This window comes from Chaetodon trifascialis, chromosome 14 (assembly GCF_039877785.1).
Source record: "Chaetodon trifascialis isolate fChaTrf1 chromosome 14, fChaTrf1.hap1, whole genome shotgun sequence".
In the NCBI taxonomy this organism is placed as follows: domain Eukaryota; kingdom Metazoa; phylum Chordata; class Actinopteri; order Chaetodontiformes; family Chaetodontidae; genus Chaetodon; species Chaetodon trifascialis.
In genome coordinates this window covers 6,325,218-6,345,340 of record NC_092069.1, presented here as the reverse complement: position 1 = coordinate 6,345,340, position 20,123 = coordinate 6,325,218, and the positions used below count along the sequence as shown (strand labels likewise).

Sequence of the window (20,123 nt, the reverse complement as noted above, 5' to 3'; positions counted from 1 at the left end):
ATTTTTTTTCCCGTTTACTGCCATAAATGCTACGGCCATGTTTATACTCATACACCGTAAAAAATCTAAGATTCTTGTAAATTGATTGATGCAAACAATTTCAAGATACAAGCACAACAGAAGGAACAATAAATGCCAACAGCAGACAAACAACCATTTTTAAAATTCACACAACAATGAGGCAACTCACCGGCTCTGCCTGTCAGTGATACACAGATCAATAACAATCTGACAAAAACAGTCTGGTGACTTTGACAAAGGTCCAAACAGTAACCACTCCACAGAAAGACATTTTCTCCCTTAAAATTAGCAGGTAATATGCTTGTCTCCCATTTGCCTTCTGTGTTTTCCCCATTACAACTTCAAGAATCGTGTACAGATGGGCACCATCTTGTTTCCAGTTGCTCTGTGGAGTCTCAGGTTTCAAATGACACCTCAATTGACCAATCACAATCTCGGATATGAAGTAACCAGAGAAGCCAATAACAATGAGTTGAACATAAGGCCCTGCTTCTCATGTTCCGGTGAGAAGATCAAGCCAGTCGCAGCTGATTTTGTAGACGACTGACACTTCCAATAGCCAATGAAATTCTAAACATGCAAATATGTCACTTCAGTGGGTTATTTACAGCTCCAATCACCTCAAATCAACACAATTTGAAGTGACAGATATAGTAAATGGCCTCAATATTAAGATATAGCCAAAATACAGGTATAAATACATTAAATATGAATATAGGTAGCCAAAATTTAGATTTCATGAAAATAAATATAGATAATGATGATGAACAGAGTTTTAGGCATTTTATTATCTAAAATGACTTGAAATATACTGTATATAGCAACCATAAATGGGAAAAAAAATCTCTCTGGGGGAACATGCAGCCTAATTTGGGCTAAGCCCTGAATGTTTACATCTGGCACACTGTTCCTGATCGTTTGAATCTAGTCTAAACCTCATAATCTCTCTCATAACACATCAAGTCTTGTTACTCCACTTGCACTTTTTCCAGGCACTGCTTTATTTTCTCACAGTGTATTGAGTTAGTAGTCACGATACAATATGAGCAACATTTACAGAGAATGACATTGTACACAGATGAGAGATGTGTTTATATGGCTTGAGTTGAATGCAATACATAGTATTATGCCAATCAGTAATAATTAGTACAGCAAACAACCTTGCTCTCATGTTCACATGATCATTGAACATGTTTTTGAGGTTGTCGGGCTGAAAAATACAGCATTCGATTTTGAAGTCTAGCTAGTTACAAGAAGGGGAATGCAATATAATGTCAAACATGTACTGGAGTTACAGAGCAACTTGTGAAGACACTTAAATGAATAATTTGAGATACAGATTGAAAAGCCATATAAACTTACATTTTATTTATTTATTTATTTTTTTTAACACAGATCATGAAAACAATCACTTTTTTGAAGCCAAGACAGAGGAGTGTTGAAGCTGGGGGAACTGAAGGCCCGAAAAAGACTACTGGACTGGCCTACTGTATGTAGGCAGATGCCATCAGTGCTAACCCTAAGACACAGCTTTGTCAAAACGTGCAAAATTCTTAGAATTATACTCTGCAATTAATATACTCAGCAATGTAGCTACAATATTTGGACAAAGAAGCTTTGAAAAACAGATGGTTCTTGCATTTATTATGCTGTAAATAGCTTGTGGCATTGTAAATGCTAAGCATATTTAGTTTGTAATTTGGAATTATTGCCCCAAATGTGAACAAATGCATTTAGTAAACAAAAGTCTCCTCAGAAGAGCAATATATTTGACCAACACTATCTTAAAATTCAATCTGCTATATCTAAAAGCATTGTCATGATGAAAATCAGGCTAACATTTTGCAACCCATGTATCTACAGAATTTCCTTTTGGTACAGTATCAACAGGTCTACCAAGCCTGCTATAAATGCTACATTAGAAGAGTATTTGTCATTTGCACATGTACTGTGAATCTGAATTTAATTTTGCTCGCAGTTCAGAGAATAATGTGACTGGAAGCAGGAAAACCACATGAAAGGTTTCTCTTCTGCAGAGGTGGTGGCAGGTGAGAGTGTGTTTTGACTGTAGAGACTCAACCATACTCTGGTGGAGTGATCATTACTCTCTATGGTGACTGGTTAAGTTTCCAATAGCCTTGCAGGGTGTGTCCAGAGTTCACACTATGGATAATTAAACTGGAATACTAAAAATTCTCAATTTGAAAATCTGGTACAAACAAATAATGCATCCCTAATAAAAGCTGGGTAAAAACTGTATCCATTATGTGACTATAGATGAACATTTCCACAGCACTAATTTCATCAGTTAAACAACAGAGTCATGTCAAACTTGCACTCTGCTGACCTCAATTTCTCTTTTGAACACAACAGAAATAGGTTATATTAACATTCAGTGTTTTTATTCTGTCATGCTTTAATTGTAAGTTTGTGTTTAACGTTTGTGTCTATTTGGAGACATAAAAGAATTAAATCAAGCAGACATACTGTGTCCACTCACTAATTATGTCCAGTCCCTTCAACTGGTGTTCTTTTGTTTGCTGTGTTGCTACCATCAATGAAACTCAACACTTCCTGTGGGTCTTTCACATTAAAAGCTTATTAAGAAAGGTAGACACGATACCTTTTGAGCTGCTGGAAGGCTTTTGATGTGAAACAACTGCAGGAAGTGCTGATTTTCACTGACTGAAGCGAATCAAACAGAAAAGTAAAACTGCCTGCATTTAATTAGTGAATGCACTCAGTATTAGTAGCGTTGACTGATAGCAGTGAGTGACAACTGGTGGAACTGGTGTTTTGGGAATGCACTTTCTACTGAATTTATCAAGACAACACCAAGTGAAATATGATCAATTTCATCATTTTCACTTTTATGTACTTATTTAGTTGCCCCAGGGATGCAAGGTGCATCAATATCGCAGAAAGACATGAAAAAATATGTCTCTGGTGTGGTGTGTCATGTTTTAATAGTAATTGGGAAGTGAACTAAGTATATGAAGAAAAATGCTGAAGCTCAGTTAGATTCAGACAAAGGATGTACAGACATTTTGGTCATGTGAAGTATTCTTCAGGCTTGAGTCACTATGGAAATGGATTATTTACCACTTCTTTAATACTATTAATCGCTTAAAATAATTAAATAAATTGTACATCCTTTGTCCAGTCTAAGTATACTCAGAGTTATCACACTGTAAAAGAACAACTGCAACTGTGTTCATGTTTGCATAGATTAATGTTGCTTTCAGTACATTCCTTGTTAGATACGTGTATGGTTGAAAACTACTTGTGCACGGACACCTCAGACATGATTTTTTTCTGAAATGTGAGTTGATTGATAGCTATGTCACCTTGAAATTCTTAAAAACATGTCAGAAATATAGCATCTTGACAATGTGGAAATGCTGTTGCAAGGACTTAGACTGTTCTGTATTTGATGTCTTACATATGTGGTGACTTGATGCAATCAGAACTGATATGCAACATCACATTTATACAGGACATGCTACTAAATTGTATCTGACAGTTTCTTTGGTGTATGTGAAAAGTTCAAGAACTGCTTATCTGCAGTTTTTTAATGGGAACGTGTTGGTGTAGCATTTTTTCCTCTCTTGGTATCTGGGTTTTCTGCATGTGCCACATTTCCATTCCAACATTTTAGAGCATGAGAAAAGTACCTGAAATATTCACCTGCATTTTCTTTCTTTCTTTCTTTCTTTCTTTCTTTCTTTCTTGAGTATCACTAAAAAAGCCAAGGACGTAGCAGTCCACATGGGTGCACAGTATACTGCTGGTTAACTAGTAGATCTAAATAGAGTACAGGTGTTTTAGAGCTGAAAGCTGAATCTTTTTCTAAATACTATTTACATAAAATGCTGAATAACTTCAAATTATAAAGAATATATTGATATATTCTTGAATAATGGCATGGGTTCATGATGACAGTTTGACATCTTCTGGTTTGCACATTTATCCCATCATAAACTTGTGTCAGTGTACAAAACTCTTGACTATGCAAAAGCTCTTATACTTCCTGTACTGAACAGCAGAGATGATAATAATGATGTACTGAGCAGCATCACCAAATTCTAAAAGTAGTATCACTTGCTTACAAGCTAAACTTGAGGATTCAGTGTTAAAGATTTGTATCATTGTCCAACTCAGCTGTTCTTGGTTCAGAGCCCCTCACTGCTAATTAAAAATGCCATTGTCAGCTCTGTTGTGTTATATGCAATGTCATTGTTCCTGGTTAGCTCACTGAGAGGCAGCATAAGCCGCAGAAACAACTATGATGCTATGATTCGGTGCAGAAAGGTGGTTGTTGAGCTCTGAACCTCTTGAGCAGTGCTCATTTCTTCCTGGAATTGATTTGTACTGAATTAAATGAACAATTCAAGGCAGCACTGAAAGCAGTCAGAAACAGTAGCGTAACATCATGGTGTTGGGAATGATGGTGCAAGACCGTCTACATTTGAACGGCCATCGACAGCTGAACATGGTGACAGCAAATCTTTGAAGTGAACTGATGAAACAGTTACAACCAGCAAACCTTTTTTTTTTCGACCTTCATCAACCTGATGATTTCCACCTCTAATTCAGGGTAAGCTAGAAAATGTCAAACTATTGATCAACTTCACTAACCTCTGCCATTCTTGAAGAAATTACGGACTGTATTTCTGAAAAAAATCAGCTTTAAGTCTGTCGTAGTTAATTGTTCCTTTATGATGGCTCCATGTTATTTGCCAGCTGCCATTCAGACAGTACACAGAAAATGTTGTTGGAAATATTTCAGTATGCATTCATTCTTCTTGTGTTTCTGATCGTTTGTAGGGTGGCAACAAATATCCATACTTAAATATCCATGTAGTGAGTCTTTTACAAACAACAGAACTGTATAAAAGGAAATTCAAGTAATTTATGAGCTGTATAGTAAAGGACATTGTTTTCTCAAACCTGTTCAGGATGTGAATGTACAATTTAGAGCTGAAAACTTTACATTCAGCTGAACTGAAGTGTTTTTAAGATTGTATGTGCATCAATGACAATTCTATCACATTTAATGATACATCAGAGTATAAAATCTGGCTGCTTGAAAAACAACCATTATTGTTCATGACAATTCATTGTTTGACAGAGGTTACAAAGTCATTCCATGCAGTAGCTTCAGAGCAGAGGCTGGTCCAGTTTGACCGAATCATAATGCTGTGAGGTGTTCCCTAGAAAAATAGACCCTTTGAACACTGGAGCTGTTCAGATATATAAAGATAGGCTCCCTGCTTGTATTACACTAAGAGCCAATGAATCACAAATTCTTGTAAAACTCACCGTTGCTTTTATAGTGTAAAATGATTTTACAAACTCAGCTGAGTTATCATTTAGTCAATCTATCAATCATAAGAACATTGGCCTCTTTAAGAAAAAATCAGGGAATATACCTTTAAAGGGAACAACACCCCTTCACTCCATATCACAGCTACAAGTGCAACGCACCTCCTCTTTCCTGCTTCTTAACAATATCAATAGCACGGTGGCAAAGAGTAAACAAACATTGGGCTTTTTTTTAGGTTTGATGGCAATATCTCCTCTGTGAAGACGACTTGAGTTTCACTTGTGCAAACATTTCCAGGGTCAGAGCTGCTCAAGGTGAATCTGAATGCAGTATCAAATCTGCTTACTGAATCTGAATCTCTTCGGATCCTAACTGAAGCTAATGAGGATTAAATTCCAACATTTACGAGTTCATTTTGGAAGAATTAACACATGTTGACGAAAGCTGATGTTCTGCTATTCGTTCTATTTGTCAGTTTAACTGGCAAAAGCAACAGTGTGCTGCTTGCAAGTAAAAAGGACTGAGAAGCTGTAAAAAACTGGAGTAGGTGAGTCGTTAGCATTGGAGGTTAGTGAATCAGCACATTTTGTAAACCTTGAACAGGATTCAAAATTGGGACGGGCAATCAGAACCGAACATTTTATTGGCTGAGATAAACTTGAAAGCCACAGAAATAAAGATTTAGTGAAAAGGGCAGTATGAGTGGTATCAACAAAGAGTATGAAGCACTTTTGAAAGGAAAAATAAAATTTAGCTATAATATAGTTACACTCTGTAGCCTTAATGTCAAGAACATGTGCACAAGACAAAGATGTACACCTATGATTTATGTACGTAGTCTCTTGTGTTATACAGGCTGGAAAATGGTGCCTTGCCCTCTTTGGGTTGAGAACAAACCAGTGCCCCGAGGGAAGGACTTCAAGTATCATGCTTTATAAATGTTTTATTTACTTTAGGAGCATCCAAGAGGGCATGTCTGCAGTAGCAGAGCTGGAGGATATGACAAGGTAGAATTGGGCCAAAGTGTTTGTCTTCTTGTTGGGTACAAAATATTTAAGAAGCGCACTTCAAGGTTAAGAGAATACCACTGTGGTGTGGCAGTGGGTTTTTGCGGGTCATAAAAAATGGAATCAATCCCCTGACAATCATCAACATGCACAACAAATTTCCTTTTGCTCTGAAACAAGCTGTTGGACAGACTGACAGACTAACTGACATCTATCATTTGTATTGCATAATTTATGTTTAGATTTGAATTTAGATTCTTTTTTCCATTCATTTTGGACAGTCGCTTTTATTTCCACTCTGACAGCAGCTCTGCACTGAAATGCTTGCAGATGTTAAACTCCAGCCATTTATTTTTGAGGTACTGGTTTTATAGATACAGATAACCTATCCAATAAACCAGATTGAAAAGGCCAAAAGCAGTGGGGAAGAATATTCGTGAGTAAGAATCAATCTTAGAAACTCGCACATGCATCCTGTTTTCGCGCCAGGCACCTGAGCGGCAGTCGTCGAAGCAGCAGAAGAAGCTGGTGCAGTCTTTTCCATCCAAACACTCATAAGCATAGTCACCCTCCTCATGATACGGCACAATGTTGTTCATCTGCAGCAGGGAGGTACCGGGTCGGATATTCACCATGCTGGGTGCTTTCTGCTGAAAACACACACAGATATTTCAGTATGTTACTCTCACCAGTCAGTGGGTTTAAAAGAAAATTGTTGAAAAAAAAGAAGAAAGACAATGGGTGTCAGGTACCTGTGTGTTGCTGTTGGATTTAGCCTTTTTGGTCTGTCTGTTGCTGGTGAAGTAGTGCAGAGTGCCGTACTCCATGAGGGCAGCAAAGGTGAAGATGAAGCAGACAGAGACAAACAGGTCCATGGCAGTGACGTAGGAAACCTTGGGCAGGGACTTCCTGGAGATGGTGCTGAGAGTTGTCATGGTGAGCACTGTGGTGATACCTAAATGGATCATCACAGAGCCAAGCTCATCAGTGGAATATCAAAAAGTTTTCTGCATTCATTTGACTGTAAGTTTAGGATTGTGGAAGCATACCGACAGATAAAAGAGAAAATAAAAATAGACTCAATAAAAGATCTGTAAAACAAAGTCATCAGAGACCTGTCAACACCAAACTTCCTCAGGCAGCGAAGCTTTTTTGACACAGCACATTGGTGTAACAATCAGCTCAGCTTTTTATCCATTTCAGTCATTGTGTGAAACTTTCATAGTGCAACCCTGAAGCCCCTGGAAACTTCAAATCAGATGTTATAGCATTAATATTTATGGCTAAATACATAAGAAGATAAGACTCTGCTTCATAAGGACTGTGAGAGTGTGATTTGATCAAGTTTGTCTGACGGTGACCAAACAGCCCATGAACTAACATGACAATCTCATTCAAATATTTCTGAATCCCGATTGGTAGACGGGAGTATGTGATCAATGATAGGAAGACAGAATAATAAATATAGAAATTTTTTCAGATAAAATTCCATCACTCATATAAGAAGGTGATTGAGATAATGTGGGGGTTGTACTGCCTTTATTTCCTCACCATGTTGAAATATTTCAAGGATTGATGGCCAGTGCTGTGATTTACAGAAAAAGGCAGCCTAGAACTGTGGCATGAAATAAGAGCACATCAAACCTAAAGATGTGCGCGCTGGGACAGCATCCTTGTTGATCCAGAAGGAGACCCAGGACAAAACCACGATCATGCTGCAGGGAATGTAGGTCTGGATGGTGAAGTAGCCCATTCTCCGACTCAGGTCAAAAAAGATCGTCATGATTACATACTCGCCTGAAAGTTTAGGTAGATATACAAATTGATATGCCAAGGCGGAAACACATTTCCAAAGAATTTTGCTAAAACAGAGTAAAATAGAACACATTACACATTAAAGTGAAGAAGAATTAAGAATAAATTGGATCTATAATGTTATAGCATGGTACTCAAGGTCACCATATAAGATCAGCAATAAAATCTTACAATAAACAACAAAACACCACTCAAACATCAGCATGTTGCACTGCACACTAAATGTTATCCAAACTCTTGTAGTACTAACACCTCATGTGAAACTGGAGACAGGCAACAATTGGAGGATTTGTCAATAATCTCTCACCTGACTGGGTGTGTGCTACATCTGAGGTATTCCTCAACCCTACAAAGGCAAACTGGTAGAGTCTCCAGTAGCGCTGGTCTGCCACCTCTACCGCCCGTCTCTGCCACCGGTACATGATCTCATTCTTGGGATAACCATCTACAGAAACCCCCCAACACAGACACATAATAAATAAATTAGAAGCCTTACTGGTGCCGATAATAATAACACGAAGCTCACATCAGTCATTCAGTGTACTGTACATTAGGGAACATTACACCATGACAAGGCAAAGGGGGGCATTCAAGATGGTTCTGACCCGCACAGTCTCAGGAAATTTCTTCAAATGAGCAAGACGTCATTCAAATGCAAATTAAAGTCTGTGCACTGCAGAGTGTGGTAGGTAAACATGAGCTTTGACAGGCGTTCCTGAAACAGTCAGTGGTAGGTACTCTGTGTAGATGTGAGCTAGTGCTTTCTCCCTGGCAACAGCGTGGACATTACTGCTCTACTTGAGCTGTCGGAAAGTCATTAACACATTGGTTAGTGACATTAGTGACGTTTGTTTGTTAGTGCCGCAATAATTTAATTGACTTGACTTTATATGGTTTATAAATTGGATTATTCTACACAAAAAAGACTAAAGTTTGAAGTGTTTGAAAAAATTCCAAATTCTCACAGAAATAAATATTTTTTGGTCCTCATACTGCATGTGTCCCAGCTGAAAGTGAAATAAGTGAAATTTTCTTTATCTTATTTTACTGATCAGTTAGAACCTCTATTGTCTCCAATGTCACTCTGTTCTTCACCCGCAACAAGATCATTTGAACTAGTTTTATCCCATTACCTTGTCTGAACTTTTACAACTTTTACAAAGAGTTTTACTCAAACTAATGGAATCTGTCAGGCCCTGTTAGCTTTCTGTTTTAATAGTTCCTTGTCTAATGTCCCTCATTACCTTAAAGCTGCTCGTATGAAACAAACAAACAAAAAAAAAGGATCTCTGTCTCCCTCAAAACTATAGACCAATTTTCAAGTTACCTTTTATATCAAAAATAACATCCAAGCAATTGTCTACAGTGTGTCTGCACTGGAAAAAAGCATTTTTGAAATTCACAGTGCTGAGACACTTCTGCTGTAGGTCACCAATGACTTTTTAAAGGCTGCTGCTGATGGCATGTGCTCAGTTCTTGTGCTTCTGGACCTTAATCTGGCCTTTGACACAATAGATCAAAGCATTCAATTAGACAAACTGAGGCACTAGGTGGAGATATCTGGTTTGCATCTATCTGTCAAATAGGTAGAGGCTCTGTGCCTCTTTATGTCTTTATTTCTTTCTTTTTTCTTCTGTTAAATTTGGTGTGCCACAGGGGTTGGTTTTGGAACCATTTTTATTTTCTTTACACATGCTTCCTCTTGGGCACATTATTTCTACACATGGAGTCTCTTCTCATTTTTATGCTGATGATGCACAGATGTACCGGCCTGTTAGTTAATTAAAGGGGAAAGAGAGTTTGTAGTTTGTAGAAAATCAGGGCGGCTGTCAGTTATCTCCCTTCTTAAAGAAGTTCCTTCTTCAAACATATTTTTTCAGATAGCCTTTCCTGATTTTACTCGTGTTTGAATTTCCTTTTAAGTGTTCCTTCAAAATGTTTGTCTTTTCCTTTACTTACCCTTTCCAATACAGTATTGGGTTTAATACACCAAATTGTTTTTTATTTGTTTTATGATGATTTTATGACATGTCTGTTTTTATTTTGCTGCCTTTGTAAAGGACTTTGTAACTTTGTAACAGATTTTGAAAAGTGCTCGAGAAATAAAGATGATGATGATGATGATGATTATTATTATTATTATTATTGCTATTGCTATTATTACTGCTACTGAGAGAGCATTATTTGCACAGCTGCAAGAGTATGCTTGCTTGTAAGCAAAGCTTATGTTCTTTTTAGGCATTTAAACAAATGGGTAATGTGTTCTCATGTGTGTCTCGTTAGTTGTTTGGTAGTTTTTGCTGCTGAAAAACTAGTTTGTACTCATTTGATGACATTTGCTGTGACTGTACTGGTCCTAATATTTGCCGTCAATCCATGAAATGGTCTATGCATTTTTCACCAGTATGTGAAAGATTAACATCAAGACAAGACATGAGAGGCTAAAGCACAATGCAAGAGACGAATGAAGGATGGCACAGACAGCATGAATCAGACTGGGAGAGGGTGCATAATTCATTTAGTCTGTCAGAGAAAATGGGACTGGGTGACCTCCTCTCTCCGCTGGTGGAGCAGATGATAGATTGGTACAGGCTTAGAGAGGGCAGCCTCAAGCAGATGGGCCTTTTTGCAAGGAGAAGGGACAAGGGCTTAGCCACTACGCTAGCCCACACAGAAGCCCCTCTTTCTGGGCAAGTTACAGATGTTGTCAAGTCAAGATGGCGGGTTCAAAAATGGTAGGGGAATACGTTTGACCACCTACAGCTTGAAAACTCCAGTGGACACGAGTGTTCATCCATTGGAAAGTTATGCAGCTTAAGGTAACACTCCGCATTAATAGTCAACCTGACAAAAACAGAATTGTGACAGAGAAAAAGCAAGTCTCAGCGTTGTTTTCGTCCCTCCCAAGTGTGACTGAGCATAGTCAAGGTACTTCATGTTCTCTCTGTAATTACACCTAATTCATAAAAAAAATTATGACCATGAGATCATTGGGATCCTAAAAGAGAACTACATGATAAAAATACAGATGCACACACTAAAGCTGCACAAACAACAAATATTTTTGAAGAGCTGATCGTTCAAAATTAAAAATGGCTACCACAAAAGTTAGCAAACTGGGTGCATAATTGTCCTACCTCAGTGTATACATGACTCTCCCATTGCTCCACAGCCTCAGGAGGCGGTTGGGAGTGGTGATCCAATGGGCATCTGATTTGCGGGAATTCCTGAAGAATGTGTCGGGAATCCAGATTTTGCCTACCATGTTACTGTTGAGCATGAGCAGCTTCATCGAGCTGTTAAACTTGAGTCGGCTGTCGTACCATGTCTGGGCAAAGAAGATGTCAATGGTGTATTCCTGCAACAGAGTTAGGAAATCCAAACAACAAAAATACAAAATCAATATTCACTGACTAGCTTTTCTGTTTCTTTCTTTTTCTTCCATGGATAGAGGTTGAAAACTCTGGAAAAACTAGTGTAAGGACCTTGAGTTAAAATTTTGTCTTGTGTTAAAATGCCATTTCCAAGGCACTTTGAAAGAATGAACCTTTGCACACAAATTGCCATTAATTTTTGTACAGATGTGAACGTGAAACGCAGGTAAGTTAATTATATACACTTAACTACATTTGAGAAATGCAAGCTTAATTTGCTTTGCAAGTTAGTTAGCCTGTACCAGCTAAAATTGGTAGCCATCCCTCAATCCAGTAGTTTAGCCATCTGGCTCACTAGCTAGTCATAACTTGTGATAGCATAGCATTCTATTTAATGTTGATAAAGCAAGGCAAAAAATGTAACTAATTTTCTGAAGTTTTAAAAGGACCCCCAGCCAACCCTTCTCTGATTGCCCTCTAGAATTTTGGGACATTCAGTAAATTAATCATTATATCAGCAGACATAAAGGAAAGGGAAGCAGTCTCACCATGTTGATGGGGTCCACCGGTCCAATACTGTTGACATACACTGCTGTTTCAATCACTGTCGGCCTCACTGAAACATAACAGAGGACATACTGCAATGACATGGACAACATCAAGTTTTGTACATCTTTATAAGCTGATGACCAAAAAGATGCTGTCTGTCAATCAACCTAAATCACAAACTGAGCTATAACAAAGAACAGCATCTCACCTCTACAGACTCAGTCCTCTTTGTACTACATCAAACACTACAGAATTCTGGGGAGACACATTCATATTTCAGCAACTTGTGACCTATCTGACCCTTTTTTATACAACGTGATGAGTTACTCTTACAAACCACTCAATGACTCATTTCTGCTCTGCTACTGGTAATTGACAATCAGAGCAACTAAAACGTGACTAAACTAACAAACTAACCTTTCGAACAACATGACAACAAGAAGGTATCCAGGTGCTCAAAATCACTGAAATTTGGAGCATCTACAGTTTGACAGCTTATCAACATATATTTCCCGAGGAAGACTGTGTAAAAGTGTGAAATAACTTAAGTTACAATAATATCCACAGGCACAGAAACACGTAAGCACTTATATAACATCTTATAAATGGATTTCTGTCTGACAAATGTAACAAACCATTACTGTGTATTGTGGCTCTCAGGTAAAAAACCTTGAATCTCTGTCTCAGCTCATTATGCACATTATTCATAGATCCAATGTAACTTTTCATGAGCAGTGGCCATTACTGCTGACCCAGTGGTCTATCACTAGTGGTTATACCAGACCAAGTGAGACTGTGAAGAAGACCGCGGACCCCATATAGCAAAGAAGACACTCCATAAAATACTGCAAACGGTCAATGAAGTACATTTCCAGAGGATGAACTTGACTTGCCTCCAATGTCGGGCCTCAGTTTGTTGTCATAGCCCTGCAGCAGTTTATTTAGGATCAAAGTCACATCGCTCTCATAGACCTTTGGTGATAAGACCCAGGTCTTATTTATGGGAACATCTTCATAGTCCTCTTCCTCCTGTTTACTGGGTCCAAATGCTGAACTGTGGAATAGAGAAAAAGAAACATTGAAAGATAAAGACACAGAACTTGCATTCAATTCAATGGGTGTGTGGTGAATGCCAAAAATTACATATTAAGATTTGACCGATTTGTTGGTTTTGGTGTGAAAAAGCTCAAAGCTAGATCAATTATATGCTTGTTTTACAAACTGCCTAGATTTTATTACATTTAGGGTGGAAAACCTCTTAAACAGCACATAAGGCTCCAGCAGTGACCACACGGCATGAAAGTTAACAGCCTCACAGCACCTGCATTTAGGAAAAGTCCACACCTGCAGGAGGCCACCTCTAAACTCACACAGCCTCCCTTACTAAGCCTCAGGTTCCCTTCCAGTCAGATGGGAAAAGTATTACGGGTGATGCAATCACCTCCAGTGTTTCATTTGACAGTAGGTTTACTTTGGCTGAAGAGAAAACTGTAATCTTGAGTCACTCCAAGATACCAACAATACAAGCGGTTGGCTGGCTCTCCACCCTTCAGTACATTGACCGTAGGTGTAAACTCAAATTTCTACTAATTCGTCCATCCATTTTCTGCCATTTATATGGACCTAACCATGCTACATCCTCCAGAGGGATTTAAAGGCATTCCCACAACAGATGGCATAATATGCCAATGTCAAGCTGGAAGTACTGGGTTGGGGATTACATAATATGTGACATATTATATTATATGTTACATAACATGACTGGAGTACCTCCACAAGGTGTGCTTGAGGTGTTCAGCAGTGTTAGAGAAAATGCCAAATTCAGTTTAGAAAAAAGTTTACTGCAGCCCTTACAGACTTTCCTCAGCAGACGTATTTCAAACATGTTTTAATCACTGCAGGTGTCTATATTAGCCCCATAATAGCACCAAGCATAGCTGCAAGCTGAACCATATCTTTATGCTCCTTTTTCTTCCAACTTAAAGGTGTAGGAAGCTATATATCATGAATTTGTGTCTCAATATGTGTCAATTGTGTATATTGTATTGCCATAAACTCTTACTCAAACTAAACCTATGGCCTTAGCTATGCGTGACTTTTTTGTAATTAAGAGTGAGGTGACTGTGATAAACATATTTTGTTCTATTTTGTACAGACTGCACTCTTAAAGAGCTGTAGCTATTGGTTCATCCGTACGTGACCATGTGTAGTCATAAAGACTTCTTTTGTGCCCTCGTGCCCTCCACAGGCCTTCCCCAGGTCCACCCCTGCAGTATATGATGACTGTGTGACTTGAGCACCTCTCCCAAATTTTCTTCAGCTCTCTCCATCCCCACGATGGCAAGGAGCTCCACCATAAGCTGGCCACCAAAAGACTTTTCCAGGATTTACCGGGAATCATCAGGAAGGTGGCAGATTTTGAGGCATCACAATGATGGCAGAATCTGAACCTGGTCATGGCATTTTAAATTTCCCCTACTATGATGGCTTTGTTTTAGGTAGCTCTGGCCCTTCATGGAGGCAGCGTTCTGCAACCCCAGAAAACTGGGAGCACTGGTATTTTCCCACCATTTTCCCACCTCTAGAACAAAACCTAGCTTGCATCTTCATGAACCACTGTGCCGCTTAGGTTGCTACAGCACAAAAGAACATCCTGCTGCTATCCTCTGTCATCTCCACCATGGCCACTAAGCCCACGGCTCTTTCCCCGGAGCTAACCACAGACACGAGGAAGGGTATGATTACTGTCATGACTCACACACCACAGCTTCAATGGTGGCTTTGTCAAGAATAATGGCAGACAATGTCTTAGCTTCCCCCTGAACATCAGACGGGAGCTGCTGGATGGTCCCATATTCCCCTGATGGGCTGTTTGGACCACTACTCCACAGTGCCATGGCTCATCTGCATGAAGCAACTGAGAGAGGTAGGTGACAGACTCACCTTCTAGAGCAAAGCTCAGCATCAAAAACACTGAGATGTTTGCTCCAAGAGAAAGCAAGTGCTAATAACATGTCTCTGTCTTATTAGTTCATTGGCTGGGAGCCAAAACCCACTGGACAACCAGTGTCTGCAATGCGGCCAATGGAGATTGAAGATGCAGGAAGACGGAGCAAATATGCGTCCGGTGGAAATCCCAATAATTCAAATTTCAAAATAAAATAATTGTGATCATGTGTCAAATTGTTTAAATACTCTACTGATATGAATTTTCATGTTTTATCATTCAGAATTCAATGTTCAGGTGTAAATGAGACATATGAGACATTGCAGTTCCAGGTTTTAGACATGAGTCTACATCACATCGCTCCAAAGCAGAAAAGGCCTTTTTAGGATGTAATGTGGGAAGGACACACAGCTGTGGGCAGTTTGATATGTGTTTTCTGCTGCTCCGCCATGCTGTGTCTATTACAGGCAGCTTCACATGGCTGAACTCTGTCAGCAAAAAGGTGTGCCGCTGATGTTCTCGGTTAATGAACATGGGCCTGATACTGTAAAGAGACCTGAGGACTTGGCATTCAGCCCAGGCTTCTAATACAAACAACATGACCTCAAATACGGCACAATAACCTAGTGCGGCAGAAATAAACCTTGCTACTCTGTGCTATCAGCTGAAAACAGAAATAATACCATACAAGACTTCACAAAACCATGTTCATCTGAATCATGACCCCTGAATGTGAATCAAAGATTTTCTGCAATTTGGTTGCTACACATTTCTAATAATATTTTTTTCTTTGCTCTATTAGAAGTGGAATTTAAGAAAAGAAGTGTTATGTTAGTATGTCTATGTGCCCATTTAAACACCTCGGTACAGACAAAATGTGGGCAACTGCCAAATGTTTGCTTTGAAATTTAGTATGGATCTTAATGGACCTTGGTGAATTATTGATATTGGCTTTGATGGCGCCGCTTTCCTTTCGTCTGGCACTGCTGTTAGGCCAAAATGTTCCCTCAACAAACACACTGTTTCATAATGGTCAAAATAATTACATGTAAATGAACTCTGCCATGGATATACATGGTCCCCAGAGGACAAACAAGGAGGTTAATGCTTTAAATGATCCCATTAAAAACATGGGCTTTGCGTCCTTGTCAGCGTCATATATGACATCACCCACGGGTTTCTGGAGAAAAGGTTAAAGCTTGAATTTGGGTTTAGCATATGTCACCATTGCTTCATAATGTTTTTTTGATTACTTCTCTGAATAAAAGTTGTTTTCTACACCACTTAATAGAATAACTTAAAAGAAAATGCTAACAAAGCCATTCTTGTGTCTCAGTCTCTATAATAGAACTTAAACAAGGACTTGAATAAGAACACAAATATTTATCTAGAGGCATTATTCAACTGAGTATGTAGAATAAATGCTCTTTCTAAAGACACCCCCAGCCTCAGGTTCACGTTCACGTTTCTATCTGTATGTATGAACGCGGTGCAAGGACAGCTTCAAAGGTAATGCTTTGTCCAAGTAAGAGGCTTGAATGACAAGTCAAGGAACACTAGCAGTCAGATGAACAGGTTAAAAAGAAACCAGCAGCTTATTCACATTATGTGAAACACTTTTACAGAGTCCTAACTGGAAGTGACCGCCCCTCAAATGTTGCTAATAATCCTTCATTGTAACAGAAGACTGTGCACGCAACAGTAAGTATAGTAGGTCAAAGCTCAAGCAGAAAGTGGGTCTATAAACTGTGACGGATGTTTACAACAAACAGTTTGGGTGACAATTTCACCCCTCACCTTCTTTTCTCTTTCAAATAAGAAGGATTAACCTAGAGGTCTGTTTCCAACCTGATCTGCTTGTGTTTCTTGTCCCATTAGATTTTTTTGGCAATGCCACCATGTTCTCAGATCTCAACAATGACTTTGATAAACACATTATTATTATTATCATCAATAGGAATAAAACTACAAAAAAAAAATGCATTCATTTCACGGGTTTGATGAGCATTTACTTAGGAGAGGTGTAATTTCAAAAGGGCGCTACAGTGAATGCTTGTCGGTTGTCCTTGATTCCTTTTTCGCCCAACAGTTACAGTTCACTAATCCTGTATGTATCAGTTGTATTTGATTCAGTGTTACAGCTTTCAGTCTTGATGCAAAAACTGACTGCAGCCACTATGGCTGAGTGCATCAGACTGCCATTCAAATATGGAAAAAACTAACTTTGTATGTCTAGTGAGATGTTGGGAGTTTTCTTACTCGGTTCACTGCAGTCAGAGTTTTCATGTGTGGGCCATTTCAACAACTCACAATTACTGTAACACACTGGGGCATGGCTTTTAGCACTGAGCCGTGGTGGATGCTGCTTGAGTTCAACTGAAGTTTAAAGTCAAACAGTGATAACTGGCGAGGCGTGGCGAGTTCCTCTGAATCTCCTTGCTTTGATTCTGAGCGTTGAATCAACCAGAGCCCTGGAGACTTTTAGACGAGTCACTGATTCCGCAGCAGCTCAGTCTGTCTCAGCATATTCTTCTTCAGGGACTTTTCTCCACTGTCATCTGTTCTAGTGGCTGTTTGGCAAGCTGACACCCAACAAAGCCTGTGCTGCCACTACTGATCACCAAGTTAAAGAATGAAAGGTCTCAAGAGCTTGAGGTCCGAACGGAGGCAATCTGTTCACCTTGTAAATCTAATTGGTAACACATTGCTTTGATGCCTTAAAGTGTATTCTATTTAATATTTATAAGAAGCCTATAAATATTTATGATTTATATTGGGCTATAATGTGGTTGTGAGCAGATTTGTATTTATTAATGCTTTTGTCAACAATCGTAACTCCTCCTGTCTGCACCCATAAGTGGAGGCGGCTGTTTAAAAAGAAAATGAATGGCAATATAACAAAACACAGCTGTAATAACATAAAATATGTCTTATATCAAATAATACATGGGGAGCTGAACAGGAGGACTTTAAGTAATGTGGAAACACTGAATTGATGTGATGGTCGTGTTGTGAGAAAATAAAAGGTTTGTCCTGATATATAGTTTATAACTGCAAAGCCTGCATACAAAGATGATGGTCCTGCACTCATTATTCATCTATTCTTTCATTTCCTGAAAATGCTTCATGTGATTTGCTCCAGTGATTGAATTAACATCAATCCCCTCCAGACACGTGTCAGAAATACTCTGCTTAACTTTGACTAATCATTAACTAATTCTAATTTAACTAATTTAAGTCATTAAGAAATCTGCTCCTCTCTTACTGAAAAATCCAGGACGTTTTATTCTCAACACGAGAAGTCTCCTATCTCACAGAGTTTATTCTCACTGTAGCACAAGTTGTCATGTCACAAATTATGCTTGTAGGTGCACGAGTCAAACTAAGATCGCAAGTTCTATTGTAAATGATGACATTATGCAGCATCGAAGTCATTTTGGAGGATAACAAGTTGTCACACAGTACAGTTTTCTTCTAAAGCTTTAAGGGGTACTCCTTTTAAACTATTTTTTTCAAGTCAGAGTTAGTTTGCTAAACTTCCTCAGCCTGTGGAAACATTTGCATAAGCTCCTCTGTGGCTGTGGAGGAGCTGACAAAATAGCCCTAATGATGTCACAATGATCATCAAAAGAACGCTCAAGTTACAAGCTATGAGCAACGCATTTGAAAGGCATGGGCAGTTGGGAAGAGAGGGGCTAAAAAGAAGATATTGCTGCATTGTGGGAAATGTAGGATCCAGGAGTTTGACAACTAGGAAGTAAAAGCCAGATTTCTTTAAATGACGGCAGCAGGAGCTCCAACTGTTCTGTGGACTGGACTTTAAATGTGTAGCCAGCATTGACTACAGGTAAAATTAGTCAAATTTTGAAATGCCAATTCAAAATAGACTACATCAAAAAATTAGCATTGACAAATGCAATGATTTTACTATTATTTAGTTCATTTTTAATTTGCAGCTTAAAAGACTCCACACCTTAAAGGCACATTTTAGGCTCCGTCGTTGGGTGCATTAACTAACCTTAATGGTGTTTGAACATTTGGTGTGCAGAAGGATTTGTTATGTGAAGATACGCAGTGTTTACTCTGCAGCTTCTACAGTACACTGCCTGACATTTTCACATTTTTCAACTGGAGGAGCAGGCCTGTCCTACCAGGACACAATTTAAACCTCTGTGACCAAGTGACCCACAGAGGTTTCCTCTGGGGCTGAGGTAAGTGAGGATCTGTGTCTTTCAAGGAACAAAACCATCCATCATCCCTCCAAGAAAAGTCCACATGACATTCTGCTGCTGTATCAAGACAGATAAGGGCTTCAGGCTTACAGACCTTCTGACACTACTAAACTCACATGCCGGTGTAATAAAGCCACCTTTTTTATGGCCAAAATTGCGCACATCTTAGGAAAAATGCAAATACACGACTCAAGGTTGGTTACTCTTAAAAACATTCCCCGATGAAGCAGAGGATCAAATCTTTTCCCTCCCAGGCCTGATCTCGCACAATGACCCACTGTACCGTGATCACAGGTAGAATACAAGATGCGAAACAAGGGCGAAGACATGACAGCCCGGAGGAGGCGGCAACATCTGCAACGGTTTAATCTTCCCCCTCTAACCGTGATGGAGGCATCCCTGCTCCTTCACACCAACGCACACTTACCAGAGTCCGAGGAGAGCGAAGAGCAGCCAGGGGTTCATGGCTTTGTCCTGCACAGCTCTGAGAAAAAGCCGCTTCATTCTCTCCTCCACAGCTGGGAAACGACCTTAACGGTGTCCACGGAAACACGGGAGGAATGAGAGCCTTCCGTCGTCAGGTCGCCTCCAAACGCAGCCGATGAGGTTTAAATGTAGCGACGGAAGGGTGCGAGAGATGCGTCCATAGTGTGTGTGTGAGTGTGTGCGTGCGTGTGTATGGAGGGGGAGGATGAGGATGAGGCAGAGTAAATGAGGCTGCTCCCGGGTAGCTGACTCTGCTCTAGTTCATCTGCAGTGCCGCTAACAGGCTGCTGACAGACGCTGCTCACACACACACACACACACACACACACACACACACACACGCTCGCACGCTCGCACGCTGGAAAA

General features: G+C 39.4%; 2 protein-coding genes across 3 annotated transcripts in view; one reads left to right on the top strand and one right to left on the bottom strand.

The window, feature by feature from the left end:
- Positions 1 to 1,006: 1,006 nt before the first annotated feature.
- On the bottom strand, positions 1,007 to 19,845 carry gabrg1 (gamma-aminobutyric acid type A receptor subunit gamma1). Of its 2 annotated transcripts, none has more exons than XM_070978923.1 (9): positions 19,699 to 19,845; positions 12,982 to 13,146; positions 12,092 to 12,155; positions 11,307 to 11,527; positions 10,931 to 11,013; positions 8,477 to 8,614; positions 7,999 to 8,151; positions 7,107 to 7,309; positions 1,007 to 7,004 (listed from the first exon to the last, which is right to left on the bottom strand). In XM_070978923.1, exons 1-9 carry the CDS (start codon positions 19,773 to 19,775, stop codon positions 6,723 to 6,725), a joined length of 1,386 nt encoding a protein of 461 aa, XP_070835024.1. In that variant the 5' UTR covers positions 19,776 to 19,845; the 3' UTR covers positions 1,007 to 6,722. The 2 variants fall into 2 exon arrangements, with proteins under 2 accessions (XP_070835024.1, XP_070835025.1); XM_070978924.1 differs by having other exon boundaries at positions 1,007 to 7,001.
- A 28-nt stretch (positions 19,846 to 19,873) lies between these two features.
- The window catches only part of daam1a (dishevelled associated activator of morphogenesis 1a), a 157,558-nt gene continuing 157,308 nt past the window's right edge, over positions 19,874 to 20,123 (top strand). Inside the window, exon 1 of the mRNA XM_070978922.1 lies at positions 19,874 to 19,877. The gene's annotated coding sequence lies outside the window, so the exon portion shown is untranslated. The remainder of the gene's footprint in view (positions 19,878 to 20,123) is intronic.

Excerpts from the sequence above, each read along its gene's own strand:
- gabrg1 (XM_070978923.1), bottom strand. The coding sequence starts at position 19,775 with ATGAAGCGGCTTTTTCTCAGAGCTGTGCAGGACAAAGCCATGAACCCC. Across the intron at positions 13,147-19,698 it reads TTCGCTCTCCTCGGACTCTG|TTCAGCATTTGGACCCAGTA; the intron begins GTAAGTGTGCGT and ends TCTATTCCACAG. Across the intron at positions 11,014-11,306 it reads AGAGTCATGTATACACTGAG|GTTGACTATTAATGCGGAGT; the intron begins GTAGGACAATTA and ends TGTTTTTGTCAG.